This window comes from Coenobita brevimanus, chromosome 53, assembly GCF_032717465.1.
Source record: "Coenobita brevimanus isolate Jiangsu-jjx chromosome 53, ASM3271746v2, whole genome shotgun sequence".
Taxonomy (NCBI): Eukaryota; Metazoa; Arthropoda; class Malacostraca; order Decapoda; family Coenobitidae; genus Coenobita; species Coenobita brevimanus.
Window position 1 is genome coordinate 1,879,086 of NC_137006.1, and position 25,146 is coordinate 1,904,231.

At 43.1% G+C, this 25,146-nt stretch overlaps 1 protein-coding gene and 1 pseudogene across 1 annotated transcript in view; one reads left to right on the forward strand and one right to left on the reverse strand.

Annotated features, from left to right (window-relative positions):
- form3 (FH2 domain-containing protein formin 3) overlaps positions 1-16,730 on the forward strand; it is a 49,098-nt gene extending 32,368 nt beyond the window's left edge. Inside the window, exons 22-26 of the mRNA XM_080273138.1 lie at positions 6,572-6,739; positions 7,988-8,214; positions 8,930-9,056; positions 11,172-11,317; positions 14,481-16,730. Of these exons, the coding sequence (XP_080129264.1) occupies positions 6,572-6,739; positions 7,988-8,214; positions 8,930-9,056; positions 11,172-11,317; positions 14,481-16,730 (2,918 nt within the window). The remainder of the gene's footprint in view (positions 1-6,571; positions 6,740-7,987; positions 8,215-8,929; positions 9,057-11,171; positions 11,318-14,480) is intronic.
- On the reverse strand, positions 7,512-7,630 carry LOC145400852 (5S ribosomal RNA; annotated as a pseudogene).
- Positions 16,731-25,146: the final 8,416 nt, after the last annotated feature.

Sequence of the window (25,146 nt, forward strand, 5' to 3'; positions counted from 1 at the left end):
GGGGTTGTGATGTCTTTGTTGTGGTGGTAGTTTTTATTATTATTATTATTATCATTATTATTATTATCATTATTATTATTGTGGTTATTATTATTGTTGTTAACCATTATTGTTATTATTATTATTATTATTATTATTGTGTGTGTATATGTGTGTGAAGCATATTTTTTATGTTTGTATATGTGTGGCTTACTTTGAATTTGTGTCAGTTCTTGCAAATTTTTCTTTTGTAATCCATTCATCCTGTTCAGTAAGTTATCATATGAAAGGCAGTTAATAAGTTAGTTTTAGTCTGTCCCCATTATGAACAGCTCCTAATATCTGCTATCTTTTTTTTATTTTTTTATTTTTTTTATTTTTTTTTTTTTTTAATATATAAAATGAGTGCTCTTGTTATTCTGCCTTGTTGCTGTTTGAATTGTAAAGCCAGATTCTGTGCAATGCTTCAGTTAATGCTTCAGCAGTTTTATTTTGTACTGTTAATGTTCTTGCGTCAGACTCCTACACTGTGCAGTAAATCCTCACTGTGTTTCAAAATATCTCAACTGTTTCCTCACAACTGCTACTGTAAATTGGGAAAAGTCAGCTGTAGGGATAGCATTGAAACTTTATGGGCTTTTTTCCTAAAAATTATTTGTGGACTTAAAAGGAAAAAGTAGTTAAAAAATGCAATATACAATGAGGATTTTCTGTAATAATTTTCACCCCTTCCTGTAATCTGTCCTTTATGACCAATAGTATGTTTATCTGGAATTGGTTGCAGTGTTGCCTAGAGCCATGTTTTTTTTTTTTTTTCTTTTTATGTATTTTTTATTTTTTTGGATGTATGTTTGAAAATACATCCTCTTAGGCCCAGCAGTCCTTATACATGCCACACACCTTCACATGCCTCCATTTTGGCACTAATACCTGTACCACCTTCTGTTTGGAGTACTGTATATGCGAGGTCTGTTTTATTCAGGGCTTCTGTGTTGGTATCTCTGGGGGGGGGGGGATTATATTGATGGAATCTTTAAAAATTAGTAAAGTTTGTGTTTAAAAAAGTTCAGGCCTTCAAACTTGTTACCTGTCCCAGCTTGGAAACAAACTTACATCTTTTTGAAGTATATATTTAAGTTCTCAAACCATTTGGCTGCCATTGAAGCTATTAGGTTCCTCCTCCATCCTCCTCCCCTGCTTAGAACAGCTAATCCCATGTTACTCCCTTGATGTCCATTGTTGTGCAGTACATTTAAGGTTACATGACCAGCTTACTCCCCTTGATTATTTTACATGACTTAAAGAAAGAAAGAAAGACAACCATCTCTTGGGGATCAAACCTGTGTAAGTCTGCATTCTAACCATTAAACCACCGGGTGATTTAACATAAATAACGTTGGGTCTGGTTAGTACTTGGATGGGTGACCGCCTGGGAACACCAGATGCTGTTGGCATCCCTATGTGTCAAGTGGGGTTGGTGGAGGATTAGTGCCCCTCCCTGTAAAACAATTAACTCTAAGCCCTTGACCACCCCGTTTGGGATACATGGCGTCTGGCAATGGATGGATGGATGGGTAATTAAATCATGTTTATGCCGCTTCATAGTACATACTGACAATGAATCAAAGATTAAACCATTGAATTGGATAACATAATTTGTCATTTTGTTCTTGCCATCTTGATGCTGATAATGTAGGATTAACTGTTTTGTGGTTAGTGATGGCGCCCACCATTCACTCACTCATTTTATTGTTGCCTTCGGTGACTACGCTGAGTGACAAGCCAAATGGTTTCTTGTAGTAACCCATTGAAACCATTTACTGTGTAGAGTAGTAGGCAAGTGACCAAATGACACCTTAGTGGTATATTGGGTAAGATGGTCCAGTGAAGCTTATGTGGGTTTACTGCTTACATTATGCCACTCAGGTGCAAGTGAGGCTGGCCACCATATCCGTAAATGTCAGGACTGAGTAGCCTAGTCCTAGACCCCTGTTCTTCTGATGAGGCAGGAAAGGTGTGGGTGATGGATGGAGAAACAGTTTGTAGTGACAGGTTAATATCAGTTCCCTTGAGTCCCTTTACAAACTAATTTCTCAGCCAAAAGTAAATGCAGTTGTCTGAGGGTAGTGAGAATAACTTACAGCACAAGGTATATCATATGAATAAAGCAGTATTAGTGTCAAAGTAGTGATGTGTGAAGGTGTGTGGCATGTAGGAAGATTGTTGAACCTATGCACAGAGTTGGACATGTAAAAAATAAATACATAAATAAAATAAATGAATAAATGATGTAAATACTGATGCTGCAGCCAAGACGAGAAAAATCAATGTGAAATGTGCCTAGTAACCATGATCTTTATTTCCCGTTCTTTCCATGACCAATCCCTGTGGCCTACTGCCGTGTTCCCTCTTGGCTCAGCTGCAGGTACGGCTTGACGCAGAGGCAGAGGCTTTACTTATACGCAGGATGTCTGGATGGTTTGCACAGATAGGGCTCAAAGACAGCGCAGAGATAATTGAAGTTACCATGTTTTGAAGTTGTTTTACACACACACACACACACACACACACACACACACAAGACTGACGAAGAGAGTGTATGTGAGTGAGGTGGAGGGGGGAAGAGGGAGGGGGAGGCCGAGGATGAGATGGAGGGATGGGGTGGAGAGGTATATGAGAGAGGGGGGTGTGAGTTGGGAGCAGGGCGGTGAAATGGCGGGGGACAGGGCAACTTGGAGGCGACTTGTTTGTGGCCACCCCAAACGGGATTGAGGCGTCTGGCAATAGATAGATAGATAGATAGACACACACACACACACACAGAAAAGACATCAGCCACATCAGAATTTCAAACAATCTTCTCTTCATTTCGTCATATCATCTAGTTTGAATGACATGAAACAGACACAAACCTGATATCAGCATTTTTTTTTTTTTTTTTTTTTTCCAACTCCTAGCATTTTTTTATTTATACAGAAGATGAACAGAGGGAGGAAGAACAAATTAAATATAAAAAATAATTTGCATACAACATGAAATTGTAATATGGTGGATTAGATAGCAGATTCATTATTACATATTTGCTGCGTTGTTATGTGGGTGCGTGGCAGGTAACGTGACTCTCTTGTGTAAGGAAAAATCTATCTTATCTATCTATTGCCAGACACCTTAATCCAATACAGGGTGACCTCAAACAAATCGCCTCCACGTCGCCCTGTCTCCTGCCATTTCACTGCCCTGCTCTCTCATATAAGGAAAAATAATGTTATAAAAAGAAATAAACGTATGCAGATGGTTAGGGCTGTGAGGTGGAGCCAGGATTCAATGGGCATGATTGGTGGGTTAATGATTGTGTGGCCCATTTCATCTGGATTTGTGGCTAATTGTCCTTTCCCTATTTGGTCTTTGTTTTTCTTGGGAGAGAGAGAAGAGAGGTGAGGAGAGGAGAGGAGAGAGAGAGAGAGAGAAAGAGAAGCGAAGGGAGACAGAGAGAGAGAGAGAGAGAAGAGAAGGGAGACAGAGAGAGAGAGAGAAAGAGAAGAGAAGGGAGACAGAGAGAGAGAGAAAGAGAAGAGAAGGGAGACAGAGAGAGAGAGAGAGAGAGAGAAGGTGATGAACCCTATTTACGTGGGAAAAGAGGTCAGGATAATGACGATTACATATACAGTATATTGACTGCCATCTTATCCACCACACTACCCGATTATTCCTGCTGTAATCCATCCATCATCCAGTGCTGTGTTGCCCCATCAGGAGTATAGGGACCTGCTTCAGTACTTTAATATTAACCAAAATGCACAGTGCTTCCCCTCCACACCACTCAGTCCGCTTTGACAATGGTGAGACAGTAGCCAGGGAGGTGGGATGTCGCCAGGTACTGTAGCCCCATCGTACTGTGTTGTGGTAGCTGACTTGCACGTGTACTACCACGGTCAGAAGTGTTTTGACATTCCCCTGCTGGTGTTGTGTTCTCAGTGAATCAGTAATTTCAAATGATGCCATGCTTCCTGTTGAGAAATCCCCATGTTGAAGTTGATCATGGTGCAGCTGATGTCTTGTTTGGAATGGAAGCTAAACCAGTATTGTCTTCTGTCTTCAGTGTTTCTTACTCTTACCCAAACATCAGTAAATAACCTTCCTTCAAATACTTCTATGTGTTTCATTGTGCTATCATGTACTGCCTTCCATTGCCACAGTCAGCAGGGAAGTGTCATTTGATATTTGGTAGTGATGCTGTAGCTCTATCTTTGACTCATATGTGGAATCTTGTTTGTCTGTCTTTCTTGCCTGACGTGTATCACAGCTCTCATCGAGGGTCTTTTTCAACACAAGGATGCTTCATGTAAATCATCCCCTGAGCCCTTTTTAAATTATAATCAGTTATCTACCAGTAAGACCTGAAATCAAAGCCAATCTAAGGCCTTTTCAAATTATAGTTTGCACTTAAGAACTTCTATAATAAGAACTAGTTTTTTGAGACTGTAAATGTTTAGTGTTTAGAGAAGTGTGGAGAACTTAAAAGAGGTAATGCTGTAGCAGAATAGTCACAAATTACAGCCAGTATTTGTGAGAGAGTTATTCCAAAATGTAACACCTTCTTCCATATAAGTGTTACTCTTGTTGTTGTTGAGCAGCCTTGGTCTGTCTGGCCAGTCAGAACCATTAACTACAGGCAAGCAGCCACCCTTGCAGGGCTGTCCCATGCGGTGAATCAGTGTTCCTCATGGCAGACAGTGAATTACTGCGGCGAGGATGAGGAAGTGTATAGGTTTGGTTCCTGGATGGATGCCACATATTTGTCTCCCCATTCAGTTATTAGGGGCACCATAGTAAGCTCCACATCACCCTGTAGTTTGGTGATATGGTTAACACCCAGCACAGTGATTTGTTTGGTGGGTTAAAGGAAACCATTTGGCTTGGTAATAAAAGTGACAAGAAAGGTGAGAAAAAAAAGAAAAAGAATAATAAAGGTGAAGGAAGAAGTAGGTAGCTGTACATCAAGTGAGTGGATGATGGTCACCACCACCTACAAGTGCTATTGTAAATTGGAGGAATTGACAAATCAGCAGTATAGAAAGCACTGGAATTTGATTTTTTTTTTTTTTTTTTCCCCAAGTGACGTAAAAGAAAAAAAAAAGGTAGCATGCCAAGGATTTACTTAACCTGGATATGTACAGACTTGCAGTATTGTCAAGTAAGCTCTTTTATTAAGCCTTTTCTTACATGTTAATTTTTTTATATCAAGTCCAGAATAAGTTATGAAAAAATTGCTTCTTCAAGTTTTCCTGTTACCTATAAGGCTGATTTTTTTTCTTCTTCTTTTTAGGTATACAGTGCAATACCAGTATAATGGAAGTTGATTTTTGAAAACCTCCCTAACCTTAAATGTTGTATAATAACAAAAAAATCCAGTCCCATATTACCTCTTTTGAGTTATGGATGGCCAGTGCCAGACTTCAAGAAACCAATACATTGAAGGGTAGATAGCAGCTTACTTCCCTTGGTAACGTCACATGAATGAAAAACCCTCCAGTAACCTCTTGGGTATCAAAATTATGCAAGGCCGTCATTCCAATTGAGCCTTTCTAACCACTACACCACCAAGCACTTCAATTAGGCGACAGTTTTGATTGCGAGGAACCACATGATGTAATCCTAGTGTTAAAAGACCCAGGTACATACAGTATTTCTTCCTAGTCTGTCCTTTTTCCTTAGCTTTGATGATTGACTGTTGATTTGCCTGTAGTTTAAACTTTTAGTAGTGTGGGCATTTCATAGGGGTAGAATTTTCTTTGTATTTTTTTTTCCCTTCCTAATAATTTCACTCATAATTTATTTTTCATTTTATGCTTGCCAATTCCAGACAGTTATATTCAGGTAACAGCACTTTCAAAGTAATAAGAATATGAGAAGAAAATTCAAAATATGTCCCAGGGCACACTGAGTTAACCCATTGTGCCTTATATCTCCTTCATTTACGTCTTGCTGTGTCCTTATGATTTTATTTAGCTTATAATGGATTTTTTTTAACAGGAGGGGTTAGATATAGCCTTAATAAATCCCTTCAGTATTTATTTATTTTTTTTATACAAGGAAGAAGGAACCAAAAGCCAGGAGCCCACAAACTGTTCCTTCTAAGAAAAAATAAATAAATAAAGGACAGCCAAATTCAAAGTATGAGAGGCCCTGGTGCTGACGAGGGATGCCTTCTTGTGGTAGCACTGATATACCCAGGTGACTCCACTGCCTGGCTATATGAATGTCCCTCAGCTCCCTCCCTACCCCCAGAAGGAGGATGGAGGACTAAAGGAGAGGCAGACTTTAAACCTGCAGTCCATTGGGTTCATTTTTCAGATAAGCTGGAGATCACAACAACAACAACAACAGTGAGAGGCCTTGCATGTTCTATCAAAGGGGTTTATTCTCTTCAGGCAGTATCTAACCCCACTAGTTAAAAATAAAAAGGGTTTATTTTGATATGAATACAAAAATTAGATGGCAAGAATAAAATGAATGGGACCACGTGGATTCAGATGGTTGAAATTACACGCTGACTCTCCCCACTACCGCTGGCTAATCTCTTTCTCCACAGATGAGGGCGGAGGCGTGTCAGGAACAGGGCCGGGGCATGGGGCGGGCGGGGCGACCCTTGGCACACTCCCCGAGGGCCAGGAGCAGCAGACCTACAAGCGGGTCTACCAGGACTGGCGGACAGATGTGGAGAAGACCGATGTTGTGAAGGCCATGGAAGCTATTGAAGGTGTGTGGATGTGAGAGAGAGAAAGAGAGAGAGGGAGGGAGGGAGGTAGGGAGGGAACCTTTCCAGTATATGAAGACTTCCTTAAGCTGAACACAATTGCTTGGAGATGGGACGAAAAAGCTGTAAAAGATGACATTGTAGTGCAGGAGTCAAATCAAAGGTTCATATTCAGTGCTGGAGTGCTAGGTCAGTAGATCAGGTGATTTGACTCAGTTTGGAAAAGACTCTGATCAGAAATGGTTGAATATTACCTCAGTTACCCTAATTTGGTTTGCTTGATAGAACATGGGAAAAAAAAAGGACAGTGAGAGAAAAAAGAAAAAATCACATCTTCCTGCTCAGTTGATGGCCATGTGTTGTCAGTTTGGAGGGTTGATTTGACTCATAACCAAGGAGACTCATTCCCACCTCATAACCAGGGCACATGAAATATAATGCAGCTTTGACTTACCATTCAGACTTTAGGAGTGGCTCAGTTCCCTCACGTAAACGAGAGAGAGAGAGAGAGAGAGAGAAAAAAAAAAAGAAAAAGAAAGAAAGAAAGAGAGAGACTAGGATATATTCAGCTTATAAGGGACCTGTGTAATCAGAACAATTAATTTTATATTATATGATATCAGTAGCCAGATTATAAGATTCGATTTTAGAGATTCATTTCATTCATTCATTGCCAGACGCCATGTATCCCAGACGGGGTGGCCAATGGCTTAGAGTTAATTGTTTTACAGGGAAGGGCACTAATCCTCCACCAACCCCACTTGACACGTAGGGATGCCAACAGCATCTGGTGTTCCCAGGCGGTCACCCATCCAAGTACTAACCAGACCCAACGTTGCTTAACTTCGCTGATCGGACGAGAAGCGGTGTACTCAACATAGAGAAAATATTTGAATGTTGAAATACGGGGTGGCCAGTCTTCCACTCTGTCAGGCAATTTCTCATGTGTTGTGTGTATGGCTCAGTCAGTATTATCAAAGTCAACCTTGCAACATTTTTAAATTTCCTATTCCCACTGCCATGCCCTCACCCACACCGACAGACTGAGCCATTCCTACAAAACATAATAGACTAGCCTAACCCCCCCCCTCCCCCGAAGCCCAACCTAACCTAACCAAAGATGACAACCAAATCTTAACAAACCAAACCCATCCTAACCTAACCAAACTGAACCAAACCTAGTGTAACTGAATGAAACCTAATGTAAAGCACTGTAGTGTAATGTACCAAAATTTATATATATCTCCGCAGAGGCCCAGTCCCCACCACCGAGCAAAGAGAAGGACAAGTCTCCATGGCGCAAGAGCAACCTTAACGTGGCCAACTCCAGCGAGGCCACCACAGCGGCAGCCAAACAGCCGTCCTCCACCAGGCAGTCAACCGCAACCACAGCCGCCGCCCCCACCATGTCACGGAGGCTGCACAGGCTGAGGTCGCTGTCAGACATTGAGCCGGGGCAGGTGGTTCAGGCACTGCAGGTGAGAGAGAGAGAAAATGAGAGAGAGAGAGAGAGAGAGAGGCAGTAGAGATTACTATTGGTAGATGTTTAGAGAAAAATGGAGAGAGAGAGAGAGAGAGAGAGAGAGAGAGAGAGAGAGAGTATACAAAGGTACCAATATTTAGACATAATATTCTAGAAACATAGGTCTAAAGGTGGTCTTGTGATTCCATGGGCTTGAATGATGTGTGAGTGAGTGTGTGGCCCATTTTGTTGGATATGGTGTTGATAGTTCTCCCATTTTCATACTTTTTCTTAGTTTCTGGTTTGAGCTTCACCCCATCCTTAGGTGAGAAATAATATGATGATAGTGGTGATGGTGACGATGGTGATGATGGTAATAGTAGTAGTAGCAGAAGTAGGAGTAATGACAACTGCAGGCTTTATCTGAAATATAAACCCAGTAGACTGCAGGCTGAAGTTACCCTCCTCTTGCAGTTCATTTCACCTTGTGGGGGGATGGGGAAGGAGGTGACGAGCACCTGTATAGATTCAAGCCTCATGGTTACAGCAGTGCCACCACATGAAGGCAGCCCAGCACCACGTTGATAATGATGACTAAATAATAATAATAATCGTGTTGTTGTTATTTTTATTATTATTATCTGGAAGCAGTTTTACAGTTAATGTCACTTCTCCCTGCCTCTCATATCCCAACCTGCCTCCCCACCCAGAGCCTTTCCCGTGACAAGGAGAGGGAGGACGAGGATGATGTTGACGAGTCCAGCCGTCGGTCGTCGCTGATCAAAACCCTGGGCTCCAACCTGGCCTGCGACGACACCCTCAAGCTGTACATCCGACGCCCATCACAGGAGGAGCGCGGTTAGTTTTGTCGTTGTTGTTATTGTCGTGGTCCCAGGTTTATCGATGTGAACCCAGTTGACTGCTGGTTTAAGTTTCCCCTCACCTCTAGCCTACCATCCTCCTTTCATGGGATAGGGAGGGAGCTGCGGGACATTTATATATTGAGGGAGGGGAGCGGCCGAGCTATATTGGTGCCACCCCATGAAGGCTTCCCTCTCCAGTGCCTGATACGAGGGGTGATTAGAAAGAAATGACAGTGAGTCCATAAACTTTTATTAGCATGAAGAACTATCAAACTATGACTCACATTCCTTCAAAGTACTCCCCTCGAACCTCTATGCAGCGTTCCATTCTCTTTCTCCACTTCATGAAGCAAGCGTGGTACTCAGAAGACGGTATACTTGGAGTTCTGAATTGACGGTCCGTGCCAAGTCTTGGATGCGATGAAATTGCTTCCCAGCGATGGCAGATTTAATTTTTGGAAACAACCAAAAGTCACAGGGAGCCAGGTCAGGGGAGTAGGGTGGGTGGGGAGCAGAGTTATACCTTGTTGTTCCAGGTACTGCATAGTGAGGCGAGCTTTGTGGGGTGCAGCATTGTCGTGGTGCAGCAAAAGGCGAGACCGACGGCGGGTTGGTGCGGTGTTGGCCTTGTGTTCCAAGACTTGTGGAAGGACCTGGTCTGTGTAGTATTGGGCTGTGATAGTGGACTTTTCAGGCATCACATCCACGCATATTGGTCCTTGAGAATTGAAAAAGATGGTGAAAAGGCGCTTCCGGCTGCGAAATCCTTCCTTCAAAATCTGAGGTCGAGGGTCTTCATCGCCCAACCACACCATGTTTGACTGCTTGTCACGGGTTGTGAAGAATGAAATCCAACACTCATCTCCAGTAGCAACATCTGAGAACCGTTTTGGACCATTTGGTTCAAATTCAGCAAGCCAGACACGACAAATCCTCACCCGTTCAGCCTTTTGCTCATCAGTCAACAAATGGGGTATCCATCGACAACACTTCTTCCTCAGGTGTAATTGTTCATGCACGATGTCATATGCACTCCCATAACTGATATCAAGCTCCAAGGCTAAGAACCTAAGAGTTACAGTTGGATCCTCGTCAATGATGGACCGTGCACGGACAGTTGTTGCTTCGGTCACGGATGTCCGGGGGCGTCCAGAGCGTTGTTCATCTTTCAATTCAGTTTTTCCTGCTGTAAAAGCACGAATCCAGCAGGAAACAGTTTCCAGGGAAGGAGTATTGTCTGGATAAACTTGTAATAATTCCCCTCGAATCTCTGTTGCTTTCTTTCCCAGTTTCCACCCCGTAAAAATGTAGAACCTGCAGCCTTCTTTCGAGTAATCCATGTTTCTGGCCAGAGAGCAAAAACAAGAGTGAAGCATTCACTCACAACAATAAAACAAGAAAAGTCTGGCATACGGCGACAAGTTCAAACTCGTAAGGACAGACAACTCTGCACTCTCCTTGCTCCCCTACCTCCCATCATTCAAGGTCTTCATGTTATAGCACGAACTGTCATTACTTTCTGATCACCCTTCGTAGATATACAGTAATGGTGTTGCGATGAGGTTAGAATTGTCGTCTGTGTGATAAAGGTTTCAGTCTGTTTGTATTTCCTGGTGTGTGCTGATGGTATGAGGATGGTAAGACACACATTAGGGTTGCACAACAAGTGAGTGGATGATGGACATAATGTGAGCAATAAACCTCAACCACCCCTCAGATCTTAACCCTTTTGTGTGTGTGTGTGTGTGTGTGTGTGTGTGTGTGTGTGTGTGTATGCAGGTGTGAAGGGTAAGGACATTAAGAGTAGGGAAGAGGAAAAGTTGGAAAGTTGGAGGTAGGTAAGAGACACATGAAGGTAGCACAACATCAAGTGAGTGGATGGTGGGCATAATATGAGCAGTAGACCCCAACCACCTCTCCACCCTAAACCCTTTTGTGTGTCTATGTAGGTGTGAAGACCGAGGAAGTGACGAGTAAGGAAAAGTTAAGTCAGAGGGTGGTAGGTGACACATGAAGGTAGCACATCATCAAGTGAGTGGATGGTGGGCATAATGTGAGCAATAAACCCCAACCACCCTTCAAATTTAAACCCTTTTCTGTGTCTCTGTAGGTGTGAAGGCCGAGGACGTGACAAGTAAGGAAGAGGAAGAGCAAACTCCAGCAGACGCCACCCCCACCAGCCGCTCGGAGCAGCTCATACAGAAGTACCGACACTCCGTTGACGTCTCAGCGGATGTCCTGCGTTCCATTGAGGAGGTGAGGCTGCCATATTTCATCATCATCATCATTGTCGTCATCATTATCATCATCATCATTGTCGTCATCATTATCATCATCATCATTGTCGTCATCATTATCATCATCATCATTGTCGTCATCATTATCATCATCATATCATTGTCTTCATCATTATCATCATCATATCATTGTCTTCATCATTATCATCATCATCATTGTCTTCATCATTATCATCATCATCATCATCATCATCATCATTGTCTTCATCATCATCATCATCATCATCATCATCATCAGTCTTCATCATTATCATCATCATCATTATCATCATCATCATCATCACTGTCTTCATCATTATCATCATCATCATCATCATCATCATCATCATCATCATCATCATCATCACCACCACCACCACCACCACCACCACCACCACCACCACCACCACCACCACCACCACCACCACCACCACCACCACCACCTCCACCACCACCACATCATCAGTCATCATGATCATCATCATCTGGACCTCCTTTCCCACCTTAGGACAGGATGAGGAACATTATTATTTTCATCATTATTATTATTATAGCATCATCATCATCATCATCATCATCATTTTGCATCCATGACATTCTCAGCGGAATATATTTGTCTATTGTGAGATGAAGAAGAATACCAGGAGTTGTCCTTACCATGAGACGGGCAACAAGGAATCCAGTAACAAATTTAAAGTGGGGAGAGAGAGAGAGAGAGAGAGGTGATTTAGTAATGGTAGGAAATGAGGACGAGAGGGAGACCGAGGATGAGATGAAGGGATGGAGTGGAGTGATATTTGAGAGAGGGGGATGTGAGTTGAAGGGTGGGCAGCCAGATGGACAGGGCAGGGTGGAGGTGATTTGTTTTTGGCCACCCCTTATGGGATTCAGGTGTCTAGCAGTTGATAGATGAATAGATAGACAGGCAAATAGATAGGTAGATGGATAGATGATATGAAACAAGGAAACTGATAGGGAAACAAAGTGGATGACATATATCTATCTATCCATCTGTCTGTCTGTCTATCTAACTATCTATCTGTTTATCTATCTATAGCCAAATGTGTTAATACCATAAGGGGTGGCCACAAACAAATCACCTCCATGTCACCCAGTCCTCTCCCATGTGGCTTCCTTCCTTCCAACCAATACTTTCTTTTCATAAATTGTTTTTCTCTACTCCATCCTTCCATCTCATCCTTAGTCTCCACTTCCACCTCACTCACATACACTCTTCTAGTCAGTCCCTCATTCTCCATCCTCTTCACATGGGCAAACCAGCTTAGGAGTATTTTTTTTTAATGCTTTCAGTCACACCCACATCAATACCACAATGCTCCTTTACTTCCTCATTTATCCTTCTGTCTGTCATTATTTATTTATTTATTTATTTATTTATTTATTTGATAGCCTGGGTGATGGATTGACAGTCAGGTAGGTAATATAAAATGCATAAACAAAGAAAGAAAGAAAAACAAAAGCAAATGGTTAGGCCTGTGAGCTGGACCCAGGATTCTGGGAGCTTAAATGGTGTGTGAATGAGTGTCTGGCTCCCTTTTCACTGAACATATTATCATAGTTTTTCCTTTTACATGCATTCTGTATCTTTGTTTTCTGGACCCAGCCTCACCCAATCCATAGGTGAGTAGAAAAGGCCAGGATGAAGAGATGAGGTAAGGAGGCAAAGGCATTATACTATACTAACCTATATGCTTTTCACCTTAACTTGGCCTAAATTTGCCTTATATCCATCTTGAATGTTGAGTTGTAGCAATATTTTAAGGGCGAAATACAGTGTTAGTCATGAAGAAATGCTGTGGAAAAGATGTATAGCCACAGTATTGTCTTTTTCGGTCACTAAATTATATGCAGTGAGGATATGGAGAATGTGAGTGCATTCAAGTACTTGGGTAGTGTGATGAGTAAGGATGGAACTTTGAGGGATGAAGTACGTGAAAGGGTACAGCAGGGAAGAAAGGTTGTTGGTACACTGAAAGCAGTGATGAGAAATAGGGAGGTGAGTATGGAAGTTAAGAAGTCACTGCATGATGGTATTGTGATCCCTACCCTGACGTATGGAAGCGAGGCGTGGACCTTGCAAGAGGGGAACAAGTCAAGAGTGAGAGCAGTGGAAATGAGTTACTTGAGAGGAGCATGTGGAGTGACGTGGAGGGACAGGTTGACGAATGAAGAAGTGAAGAAACGTTGTGGGGTAGATGTGGATGTGGTTGAAAAGATTAGGAGAAATACACTGAGGTGGTTTGGACATGTGGACAGAATGGAGAATGAAAGACTGACCAAGAGGGTGTATGTAGGTGAGGTGGAGGGAGGGAGAGGGAGGGGTAGACCGAGGATGAGGTGGAGAGATGGAGTTGAGAGGTATATGAGGGAGGGGGGGGTGAGTTGGGGGGATGGGAGTCAAATGGTGGGTGACAGAGTGACTTGGAGGCGTTTTGTCTGCGGCCACCCTTTTGCGGGATTAGGGCGTCGGGCTATAGATAGATAGATAGATAGAGTTTCGGGATTATGGCATCTGGCAATAGATAGATAGATAGAGTATAAGAGGAGCCTGTGGAGTTACATGGAGAGACAGGCTGACAAATGAGGATATAAAGGAGCATTGTGGTGTGGATGTGGATGTGAAAGGAAGCGTTATGAGGAACACACACTGAGGTGGTATGGCCACATGGAGAGGATGGAGGGTGAGAGACTGACGAGGAGAGTGTATGTGAGAGAGGTGGAAGAGGGGAGAGGGTGGGGGAGGCCGAGGATGAGATGGAAGGATGGGGTGGAGAGGTATATGAGAGAGGGGTGTGTGAGTTGGGAGCAGGGCAGTGAAATGGTGGGGGACAGGGCGACGTGGAGGTGATTTGTTTGTGGCCACCTCGTATGGGATTGAGGCATCTGACAATAGATAGATAGTAGCAAGAGGACAAAACCCTAGGCCAAGTTAAGGTGAAAAGAGTTTTATTAGCTTATGTAATGTGATTGTCTGTTGTTTTATTAGCTTATGTTATGTGATTGTCTGTTGAGTTTTATTAGCCTGTGTTATGTGATTGTCTGTTGTTTTATTAGCTTATGTTATGTGATTGTCTGTTGAGTTTTATTAGCTTATGTTATGTGATTGTTGTTTATGTCTTCAGGCCGAAAGCAAGGGCGGAACCAAGCGTCAGGAGCCGACACGAGAGAAGCGGCCCTACCAGCGCACTATGACACCCTCCAGCCTTAGGTCAGCCCTCCAGCAGCGCCTCAAGGACAACCTCCAGTCAGCCCATCTTGCTGGCACCATACGTTCCCTTGAGGATGACCCACCCGAGGAGGAAGAAGAGGAGGAAGAGGGGAAGGACGAAAAGGAGGATGGGAAGTTGTTACCTCCATCTATTCCTAAGCACCTACGGAGGCCATCCAGGGAGGAGGGAAAACTGGATAAGATTGAGATCGATGCCGAGAATATCGAGACGCCACCCGTGACTCGCCGGGCACTGGGAATGCGCAGCTTCCGGTCACCGGGGGATACGGGATGGCTCGGGACAGGGAAAGAGGATGACATGGAGGGCAGAAGGCTGGGGCGCAGGTTCCGCAGCCTCACCAGCGACGACCGCCGCGCCCTGGTCGGGGAAAAGAAGATTGGACGCTCAGGAATGGACAGCTCTGAGAATGAAGGAGCAGGCAGTGAGGTGGAGGAACGTGGGGCATCAAGGCGACTGCAGCGGTTCAAGCACCTGGCAGACCTGGCCAAGGATGGGGACAGCGAGACAGAGCAGATGTTGGCACGGCAGCAGCAGCCCAACGATGATCTGGGTGATGGATCTTTTGACCGGTTCTCCTCCGCCCGCAAGACTCTCAGGCACAAACGGGGACAGGAACGGCCAGAGATACGAACCACCCAGAGCCCCGAATCTGTGGCCAAGGAGCCTGTAGCAGAAGATGGTCGTGTGGAAACTTTAACGACAGAGGTGCAGCGAGCCTCGGCCACCGATGTGATCCAGCCGGAACAGGAGGACTCTGCTACTCGGTTGCAGCGGTGGCAGCAGATCAAGACCACCAAAATAGACCCAGCACCCCCTAAAGGCCGTGACCCAGATTCTTGGAAAGACAAGATTACACGACGCCTACGCCCGAGTGGTGAGAAGTATGAATTACGAGCCGTGGCCCAAACTAGCTCTGATCCACGACCTCCAGCCTCTGAACGACTCCAGCGCCGCATCCAGGATACTGTGGCCCGCGGCACTGAGACAAGGGGCTCCTTCAGGTCAACCACCTCAGGGACAGGCAAGGGCCGAGACCGTCGCAGCCGTCCTCTCAGTGCCATAGATCCTGGCCAGGTACGTCAGGCTCTAGAGCAGGACAAACAGAGAACAAGAGCAAGAGAAACTAGTCGCCTCTCTTCTCGACCAGACACTGGTACTAGGAGTGGATTGGGGTCCAATTCTGCCCTGAGTACAGGCAGGAGGATAGACAAATCAGGTTCTCGGTCTAGTCTGCGGTCTTCACGGTCCTCCCTCACCTCTGCTGCGTCTGTCAACACTGTCCGCCCAGCCCGGCCACCCTCACGCTCTGGCAGTACAGCCAGTGTGCCAGGAACTGGAGGAGGCAGAGGTAAAGGCAGTGATTCCCTGAAGACCCTGAAATTAAAGAGTCTGGTGGCAGGCAGGACCGGAGGTGACTTTGATGCCACCCAGAGTTCTCCTGCCACACCCCAAGGTGAGGATGGCCACCCTGCCTTCATGGATGATCACACTCGGTCCTCAGGGTCACTGCACAGCTCTGGTGGTGCCACTCCTCCCCGCCCGCTGTCTCGGGCTGACTCCACACGATCTACTGGCTCTCTCAGTAAGCAGTCCAGTGATGGGTCCCTGCGGAGGGGCTCGGCATCCCACACCACAGCTTCAACAACCACACGAGGCAAGCGACCTCTGGCTCCGGCTCAGGTACGCTCTCTGGCTCCTCCCGACACTCGTAGCCGCAGCGGCACCGGAACCCCACGCAAGTCACCATCAACTGACACAGTGAAGGTGAAGCGTGGAGACTCTGGCAGCTCTAAAGAAAACCTCTCCCGCTCCAATTCTGGCAACAGCCGGGCCGGGGGAATCTCACGCCCGACCCCACGCCAAACCACCAGCAAGCCCCTCTCCGACCGACCGGCCTCTCTGCGAGCACCCCCACCCAAACCGGAGTCAGCACCACGTCGGTCGGGAAGCAGTGCCGGCAGCAAGAGTGGCACAGGACGAAAGGGAGGCAGCATACCGGCCTTCATGCGTCCCACCACCTCATCTTCATCTAAGGGCAGCGTTGGGGATGCCGCAGCGTCGGCCTCAGCGCCAAGGAAGGTGAAGGTGGTGTCCCGTAACATCACCCTCTCCACACCAGCACCCAGAACCATGGTGAAATGAACAACATGCTCTACACTCCTTCATGAGTGAGCGAAATGTGCTTATTATTACAAATTGTATTCTCTAGTGAGAAGATATTATTATTTATATAATTTGTCATTCACAGAATGGCAAGTAAAAGTTTCAAAAGTTGCATTTAGATTGTATACTGAAACATTTGTAAAATTACACAATGATTGATAAGCTACCTGACTTTGTGAATGAGTACACTGTTAGTATAGATCTGAGTTGAGGGACTGATGAAGCAGAAACTGTCAGCCGTGATTCACCTTATATTGATTAGCAAGAGTGGAACAGATATGTCCACACTTCAAAAAGAACAGTAATTTTGTGGAAAAGCTGAATGTAAGTGTAACTCAAAAGTACAGTAGCTTTTGCCCCTTATCGTTAATTTTGTGTGAGGATAATACAAAGCGCTAAGAGATGGTTATGAATGAGGAGAGAGGTGTTTACAGTCATTCATCAACATTGTGTGTGTTTGGGTCATTTTCAAAACAAGAATGGCAAAGAACACATCATTTCCCGGTGATAAATCATCCCAGACAGATTGTGGGGATAGTTGAGAGTAAATTGTAAGTGATGTATTCAGCAGTGAGTGTATAATTCTGGGATGACTCTACTGCTTTTACTTTAACTTGGCCTATCATTGCCACCTCTTCATCTTTAATTCTGAGTTGTAACAGTAGATTAGCATTAGAATGTGATGCTAGTCAAGAAGCACTATGGAAAGGATGTAGAGCTGCAGTAGTCTTTTTTCTGCCCAGTAGCTTTGTGAAATAAGCTGCAAAACGATGAAAATTTGGGCCAAGTTAGAGTAAAGAGAGTATAATAGATATCAATATTATTTTTTAAAAGTGGCCTGAAAATGTGCATGTTAGGTGACAGGGGGTATATCATGCCTTACTTGTCCCAGCCTCAGTAAGCCAAATAAACGGGTGAATTGACCAGCCTCGGGGGCCATTACCACGATTCCCTCTTAGTAAGTGTAGCTAGCCCCTTCATTTTAGCCAGCATGTGATACGAAGTCATTCATAATGTAGAAGCTTGCCTGTGTGTGTGTGGTGGTGATGTCGTGCTGTGCTGTCACACACTGTAGCTCCTCTCAGCGTATCATAGTCCTATTTAGATGAGATGCTACTGCAGTTTCGAGCTCCGTGCCTGTGAAAGATCGGTGTGTATTGCCAACATGCACACTAGCCAGTCATGTGTATAGGTGTGTGTGCTTGACTTACTACCACTGTACATTTAGCCTGTTGCACATATTAGCATGGCGGTTCTTTATCCAGTATTTCTTGCCAGCATTTTCACTTTTGTATTACTGTAGGTTTTGTTTAGTATGTCATTTATAGTGACCATTGTTGGGAAGTTTAAGCTGATAGTTGCATATCTTTGTAGCAGTCGGCATAAATTTACTGTTACAAAGCATCTGTCAGTGGTATATATGCTGTCAGTCAGCTTGCAGCATGTGATTCACCTGTCATCAGGAATGCTTAAGATAAACACATAGCCAACCAGTTCACAGTTTTGTTTCAGTCGTAATATGTAGTTTGTAATGCTGAGCATCAAAATGAGAGTGTGTTGCATACAAATATCTGCTTGTTCTGCTCTGCTTCTCGGCATATGCTTGGAGGACCAGATGCTGGAATTTTTCTTTCACTATTAATGCAGTGTCTTGAAAGAATACCATACAAGTATTTCCCGTTTACACACAGTCACCAGACTTCTCATCATTGATGAATAAAGCATTTCATATTCAGTCATTTAGTAAATACAGGTTAACTACCTTCATATATTAGTTCTGGAACACTGAGGACAAAGTCCATAACAAATGAATCAAGCATGGAGGGCAAAGTCCATATAAAATGAATCACAATTCTTCCAAGCCGGTGTGTACCAACAGAGGTACAAGAGCTTTTCAGGGATTTTTGCAGTACCGTACATTAACTCCTTCAGTCCCGTCATGTGCTTTGTATTTTATGCTTGTTATTGTCAGATTATTTATTTGGCTGAGACTTTAAACTTGAGGGTTTACAGACTTAATTACGCTACCATCTTCATGACTGGACATTCATCTTGAGTCATGCAAAATTTGTCTACCAGCAGCAAGAAGAAATTAGAATGGACATTGCCTGAGTTTGAGGTTGACCCCTTGAATTCAGTAATGCCATTTTTCTACTGTTTTTAAGTTTATTCTTGTTACCAAAAGATTTCATTCACTTGTATTTTTGCCTTCACTGGATGATATTATATAGTTCATGTGTTCCCCCTGGTAGTGAAGGGGTAGGCTAATGAAGGCTATATCAAACTCCATCTGTTGAAAGTCTCTCCCAGGCCAAGAAAATACTCCAGCAACAGCAAGGATAAACTAGAAAGCACACTGCATGGAGTCGAGGGGATGGGGTGTGGTGGCTGTGTCGTGTGTGCCTTCCCTGCCCAGCCTTGTCCAAGTTAATGTACAAGTGTTGATGTTAATTTATCGGACTAATGGCTTGAAAACTGATACACTCTTGCAGTTTGCGGATGTCTGTTTTTTTTTTTTTTTTGCCTCAGCATTTTGTTATTTTTTTAAATTTTTGTATTTTGACTCATTTACTCAGCATTTTTTTTTTTTTTTAAATCAATATTTAATCCAGTGAATTCAGGTGATTTTTTTTCTTGCTGGTACCAGATGATTTTATTCAACTTAGGACAGACCTCATACTGAAGGGATGTGTTAATAGTATTTCTAAACCCTCCTGTTAGAAGCTAGAAAAGTCTTCCCATTTTGAAGAGTTATTTTAATGCTAACTCATCTAGTAAAGGCCTCTTGCATGGAAGGGGTTTAGTAATAGCATATCTAACCCCTCCAGTTTAAAAAAAGTCTACCCTAAGCTGAATAAAATGGTCAGAAAGTGGGAAGAATGAAAGGAAATTGGTGTCTGGTTCACTGGGTTATGTGTTTTTTATTTAGCATGTCTCTGTGTTTTGTGTTAATTATTTCGTTTCCATTTTACTCGAGTTAGTCACGCAACCCATAGTACTTACTTGTGATTTCTTAGTACTAATTTTTTGTATACTCTCTAAGGGTTTTTTGTAAATAGGAGTCTAATATATCAAGCGTTTGTACAATTATCACACATCGGTTTTATGCTTAGGCCGCTGCATCTGTACAGTAAGTCTTTGTTATATGCTCCCTTTCTTATTTATTTTTTTGTTTATGCTTACAGTAAATTACAGTAAAAGATTGTCCATTTCTATTGCTACACATAAAACTGATTTACGAACTCCCCAATTTATAGGGATGCCTGGTGGTTTAATGGGCTAAGACATTCCAACTGGATGTGTCCATAAGGGTTTAAATCCAGGGGATGGTTGGGGAGAATAGCTGGTCACTTTCACTCTAAATGCCAGGATTGTGTAGCCTAGCCCAGGGCCCCTACACTCCTTGTGGGGCATAAGGGATTGAACAAGAGGCTGCTAGTAATCGAGCATTGTGGAGAGCTATTAGGTGACCAAGGCCAATGTATACAGGCATGTTAGAGCCTTTATAAATGAGTGAAAGGTACATCATTGGTTGTATGAGAAAGTTACTGTTCATTATTATTATTATTGTTGTATTATTATTATTGTTGTATTATTATTATTATTATTATTATTATTATTATTATTATTTTCCAAAGACATCCCTGACATATAACAAGAACTTACTGTACTGTGGTCTGCTACAAAATCTAACTTTCAGAATCAAAATAGCAGCCACAACACCACTACAAAGTGTGGGCACCGGCTGGCCTAAGTCTGTTTATAGTTGGATGAGATAGTATTTCTAATGTACATAAATCATAATATTAGTGTATCTGTTGTATACATCTAGTTCTTCCATTGGCATTTTACGATTTACAAAGGTGCTTTATGAAGTTGTGGCGAGACGAGGGGGTGGCAGTATGGGCTGAAAGGAATTCCTGTGTCTGTCTTTGGAGCCTGGTGGTCTAGTGATTTCAGTGCTCCAAAAAAAGTGACATCCTTCCTTAGGTTTGACCTCTCAGAAGTGACTGGAGGCTTTTAAGTTGCAGCAGACGTGACTGGAGGCTTTTCAGTCACATACAGAAGTGTAGTGAAGGGAATAGTCAAAGAGTTGAAGAAAGATCTGCTCTCCTGTCATCCCCTCCTCACACAACTCTCTCTCCTTTCCCTTTGGGGTCAGGTCGGATCGGGCCAATACCTCACCTAGAGCTAAAGATATTGAAACCCTGAACCAAATATGTAAAATGATGCATCACAATTTTCCCAGATATACAGTATATATTTTTTCATCTTTTCATTTTTTATTTATTTATTTATTTTTCATCTTTTCCCATTTTTTTTTGGTCAGTTTTTTTTTTTTTTTTTTTCTATGCAGTACTTGAGAGGTGCCTAGTAGTCTGTTGGTTATAATCCCCCAGTTGGAGTGACATCCTTGCATACGCTGAATCCCCCAAGAGGTGACTTAGGGTTTTTAAAAATCTTGTAATGCCTCCAAGGTAATCGGGCAGGTCATCTACTTTTAAATCTATTGGACCATGATAGGCCAACCTCAGCACCCTACACCTCAATAGAAAATGGGAAGGTTATTGTAGAAAATGGAGAGGTACCATAAAAGGACCCGGTGGGGGTGACGCAAGGCTGTAGACTCGAGCTATGGTGCTGCTGTACAGAGGAAATGTATATAAATTTGTGTCTCTCCTTATTAATTATGGTGCTTTAAAGATAATATTGTTTATAATACAAGGTAGGTGTAATTTTGTTGCCAGAGATTGTATAGGTCCAAGGAGGTGTTCTGTCCTCCGGTGGTCTCCCTGTTGTGATGTGGTGCCAAGTATTTGTCATTAATTGTTGGTCTCTTGTGGAGGCTTCGAGTCACTCTGTCTTAAAATTTTACTTTAAAAAGATATGGAAACTTAATTCAACATTAATTCTTAATGAAGAGATGTCAGTCAGTCAGATAATTAACACACGTATTTATTTTGCTACGTACTAATGTAATGTAACCATAGGAGTAATATCAGTCTGCTGTATTCCACTTTGTGGTAATATTACAGTGTAAATTTTTAGAATACAATAAACATTGATTTAAGAGATGTCTGTGTGTAACATGATCAAACAGAAATGCACCATAGCTGCAACACATACATTCATGTTTCTGTTTGTGTTTGGTATACTTCACTGAATAGTTAGCTCCAGAAAGTATCTGTTGCTGGGTACAGACTCCTGCTGTGCATACTGTTGCAGCATCTGTGAGATATTGTACAAGCAGCAGCAACAGTGCATTGCTTCTTACCCTTACGACATTGTAAAACTGTTTATGTACACTACTGTACTTAGAACACGTTACCAAAAGACTACTAGTGTTACGTATCTTCTCTCCCTGTTTCCATGTGGTAGGTGGTGCTGACCGTTATCCACTTGATGTGCTGCCTACTTTCTCCTTAGGTGACTCTGCACTGAGTGACAAGCCTAATGGTTTCCTGTAACCCAAGAAATTTACAACACAGGCTAGTAACCATATAGGCCTACCATATGCAAACAAATTATGGGGTGGAGTGGAGCCTACAATGGTGCCCTTGTTAACAAGATGGATACACAGTTGTGGTGTCTGTCCAGGAACCAAACTCCACACTTTTCTCTGCATCTTGCTGTGGTGAGATGCTGTCAGCCACAAGGGAACACCAGTTGCCTGAATAAGAGGGCCCTGCAGGGGCAGTTGAATGCCTGTGGTTGATGGGTCTTCATGACCAGGCAGATGGGGTGAGGAACAATAAGTGAAAGGAACAGCATAGTGAAATCAAGAGGTGAAATGAACTGTGGAAGAGGAGAAAGCATTTAGTGACTGGATGGGAAGTAGAGGAATAGAGGATCTGGAGAGACAAAAATGAGACTCGTATGTAGAGAAGAGGAGGGAAATGAAAAGACTAGTAAGGGTAAGGGAAGAGTGCATGAAAAGTTTGGAAGAAATCTGGGTGTACAGTAAAGCAAAGGGAATGTAATAAACTGTTTTGAAAGGTCAAGAAAGTAAGACAAGATGATAAGGGAAATGTTGTAGAAGGGTGCAAGATAAATGTGGCAGAATATTGGTGGAGGAGGGAAAGTAAGTGAGCAGATGGAGGGAATATTTTAAAGATTTGCTGAATATAGAGGACGAAAGTTGCTCAAGTATGAGAGATTAGGGAATTGCTGGGAGATGAGAGCAGGGAGGAAGATGTGAGTATGATGGAAGTAGTTGAAAAATGAAGAAAAGCAGAATGGGGAATGCCACAGGAAATGGAATGTGTGGTAAAATGTTAAAATACGGGAAAGAGATACCTGTAGTAATAAAATGGATATAGAAAATGTGCAGATTGGCCTGGGTGGAAGGTAGGGTAAATGAAATTCATGAATAATAGTTCCCATCATCATCATCATCATAATCCGGACCTCCTTTCCCACTCTAGGGCAGCATGAGGAGTAGCAACGTCCAGACAGCCCAAATTTGCCCAAGCCAATGGGCCTACGTCCATTCACTCATCATTCAAACCAATGGAATCCTGGTGCTATCAGATACCCCAGAAATGTTCACCACATTCTGTAGCATCACATAAATGTATAATAGTTCCCCCATACAAAAAAAAAAGGGGGGGGGGAGTGTGTGGCTGTCAGAGGGGTGATTTGTCTTCATGATGTTTCATTCATTCATTGCCAGACGCCATGTATCCCAAACGGGGTGGCCAAGGGCTTAGAGTTAATGTTTTACAGGGAGGGGCACTAATCCTCCACCAACCCCACTTGACACGTAGGGATGCCAATAGCATCTGGTGTTCCCAGGCGGTCACCCATCCAAGTACTAACCAGACCCAACGTTGCTTAATGATGTAATAGGAAAAATATATGGTAGGGTGCTTGTCAACAGAGGGATGTAATGGGAATTAGTTGATGAGAACAAGAGAAGAGGTTGGGTACATTAGATTCTTGAAGATGTTTAGTGGAAAGTATATGTTGAAGGGAAAGAAGTATGTATGCTGCCTTCATGGATATGGAGAAAGCAAATGAGTAAGTATACAGGGAGTGGGGAAGGCATTACAAATATACAAATTATGAGTTGTTGAATGCTTTGAAGAACATGTACAGTATATGTGGGTGCTATGGCTGCAGTGTGTAGAGTATAGTGAACTGAGTGAGTTCTTTGGTCTGAGTGTTGGATTGAAGCAGGGGTGTCATGCTTCCATAATTGTCAAGTTGTATATGAATAGATTAGGTGGGACAGTGGATGTTGGAGTGTAATGAGGGAGGGTTTGAGAGTGTATGCAAGAAACAGGCCAAAAGTGAATGTTGATAAGAGCAAAGTTATGATTTTTGAGAGAAATGAAGTCACAACGAAGTGACAACATGTACAGTGAGGTGGGATGGCGAGAAAATCATATGAAGACTGAATGCATTAGTACTTAGGTATGTGGTGAGTAAGGATGGAAGTTTAGAGGATGAAGTGCTTATAGATACAGCAGGTAAGAAAGGTTGTTGGTTTATTGAAATCAGTGGTATGGATTAGGGAAGTGGGTATGGAAGTACAGACGCCACTGCATGGCAGTATTGTGATCACTTTTTACACATGAAAGTGAAGCTTGGAACCTATAGGACACAGGTCAGTAGTGACAGCAGTAGAAATGAGATATTTGAGAGGCGAATGTGGATTTACATGGAGAGACAGACAAAGGAGGAAGTAGGCTAAAGGTGCGTTGTGGTAATGATGTGAATGTGAATGATCACTTAATCATTCAACTCATTCAAGTCCATTCGCGGTCCTCCCCCCCCCCCTTCGACTGTCATTCAAGGACACCTTACACATCCATCTAAGCATTATCATCTCTCTACGCGTGAATCATCGAATATCTTCCTCCTTTTCTGCCCCCCAAAAAAAATTCATTAGAGGTTTCGGTCTTGCCAATGCATTACAGATAGTTATGGTTTCACGAGACACGAACTGGCGAAGACTTAATTAAAATGAGTATGTCCTTGTAGCTGATAGTTATATTGTAGATAATTATTTTAAATTGTTTCCTGTTAGCGTTGAATGGCAAAGGCCAAGGTATCTCCATTTACTGCAAGGTGTGGCAAGATCTAGCATCTTCTATAGTTGTGTATGTACTGTTATGCTTTTACAGCAATAGTAATTTCAATCAATCAATGAAAATCACCCCATTAACGAAAAAAAAAAAAAAAATCGGACAACGCAGCCGAGTCAAAGGCACATCCCGAATCCGCCACTTGGGACGGCCCTGTCAATAGTGGGGTGTTATTCTTGGGGTCTTGTTATTATAGAAGTTTGCATGATTGTACAGCAAAAACAACAGGTGCACGGCTGTCCTTCGACCAAATCATAACGCCAGGACACGTTAAGGTGACTATCAAGTTTTCGTTTAGTTAGAGG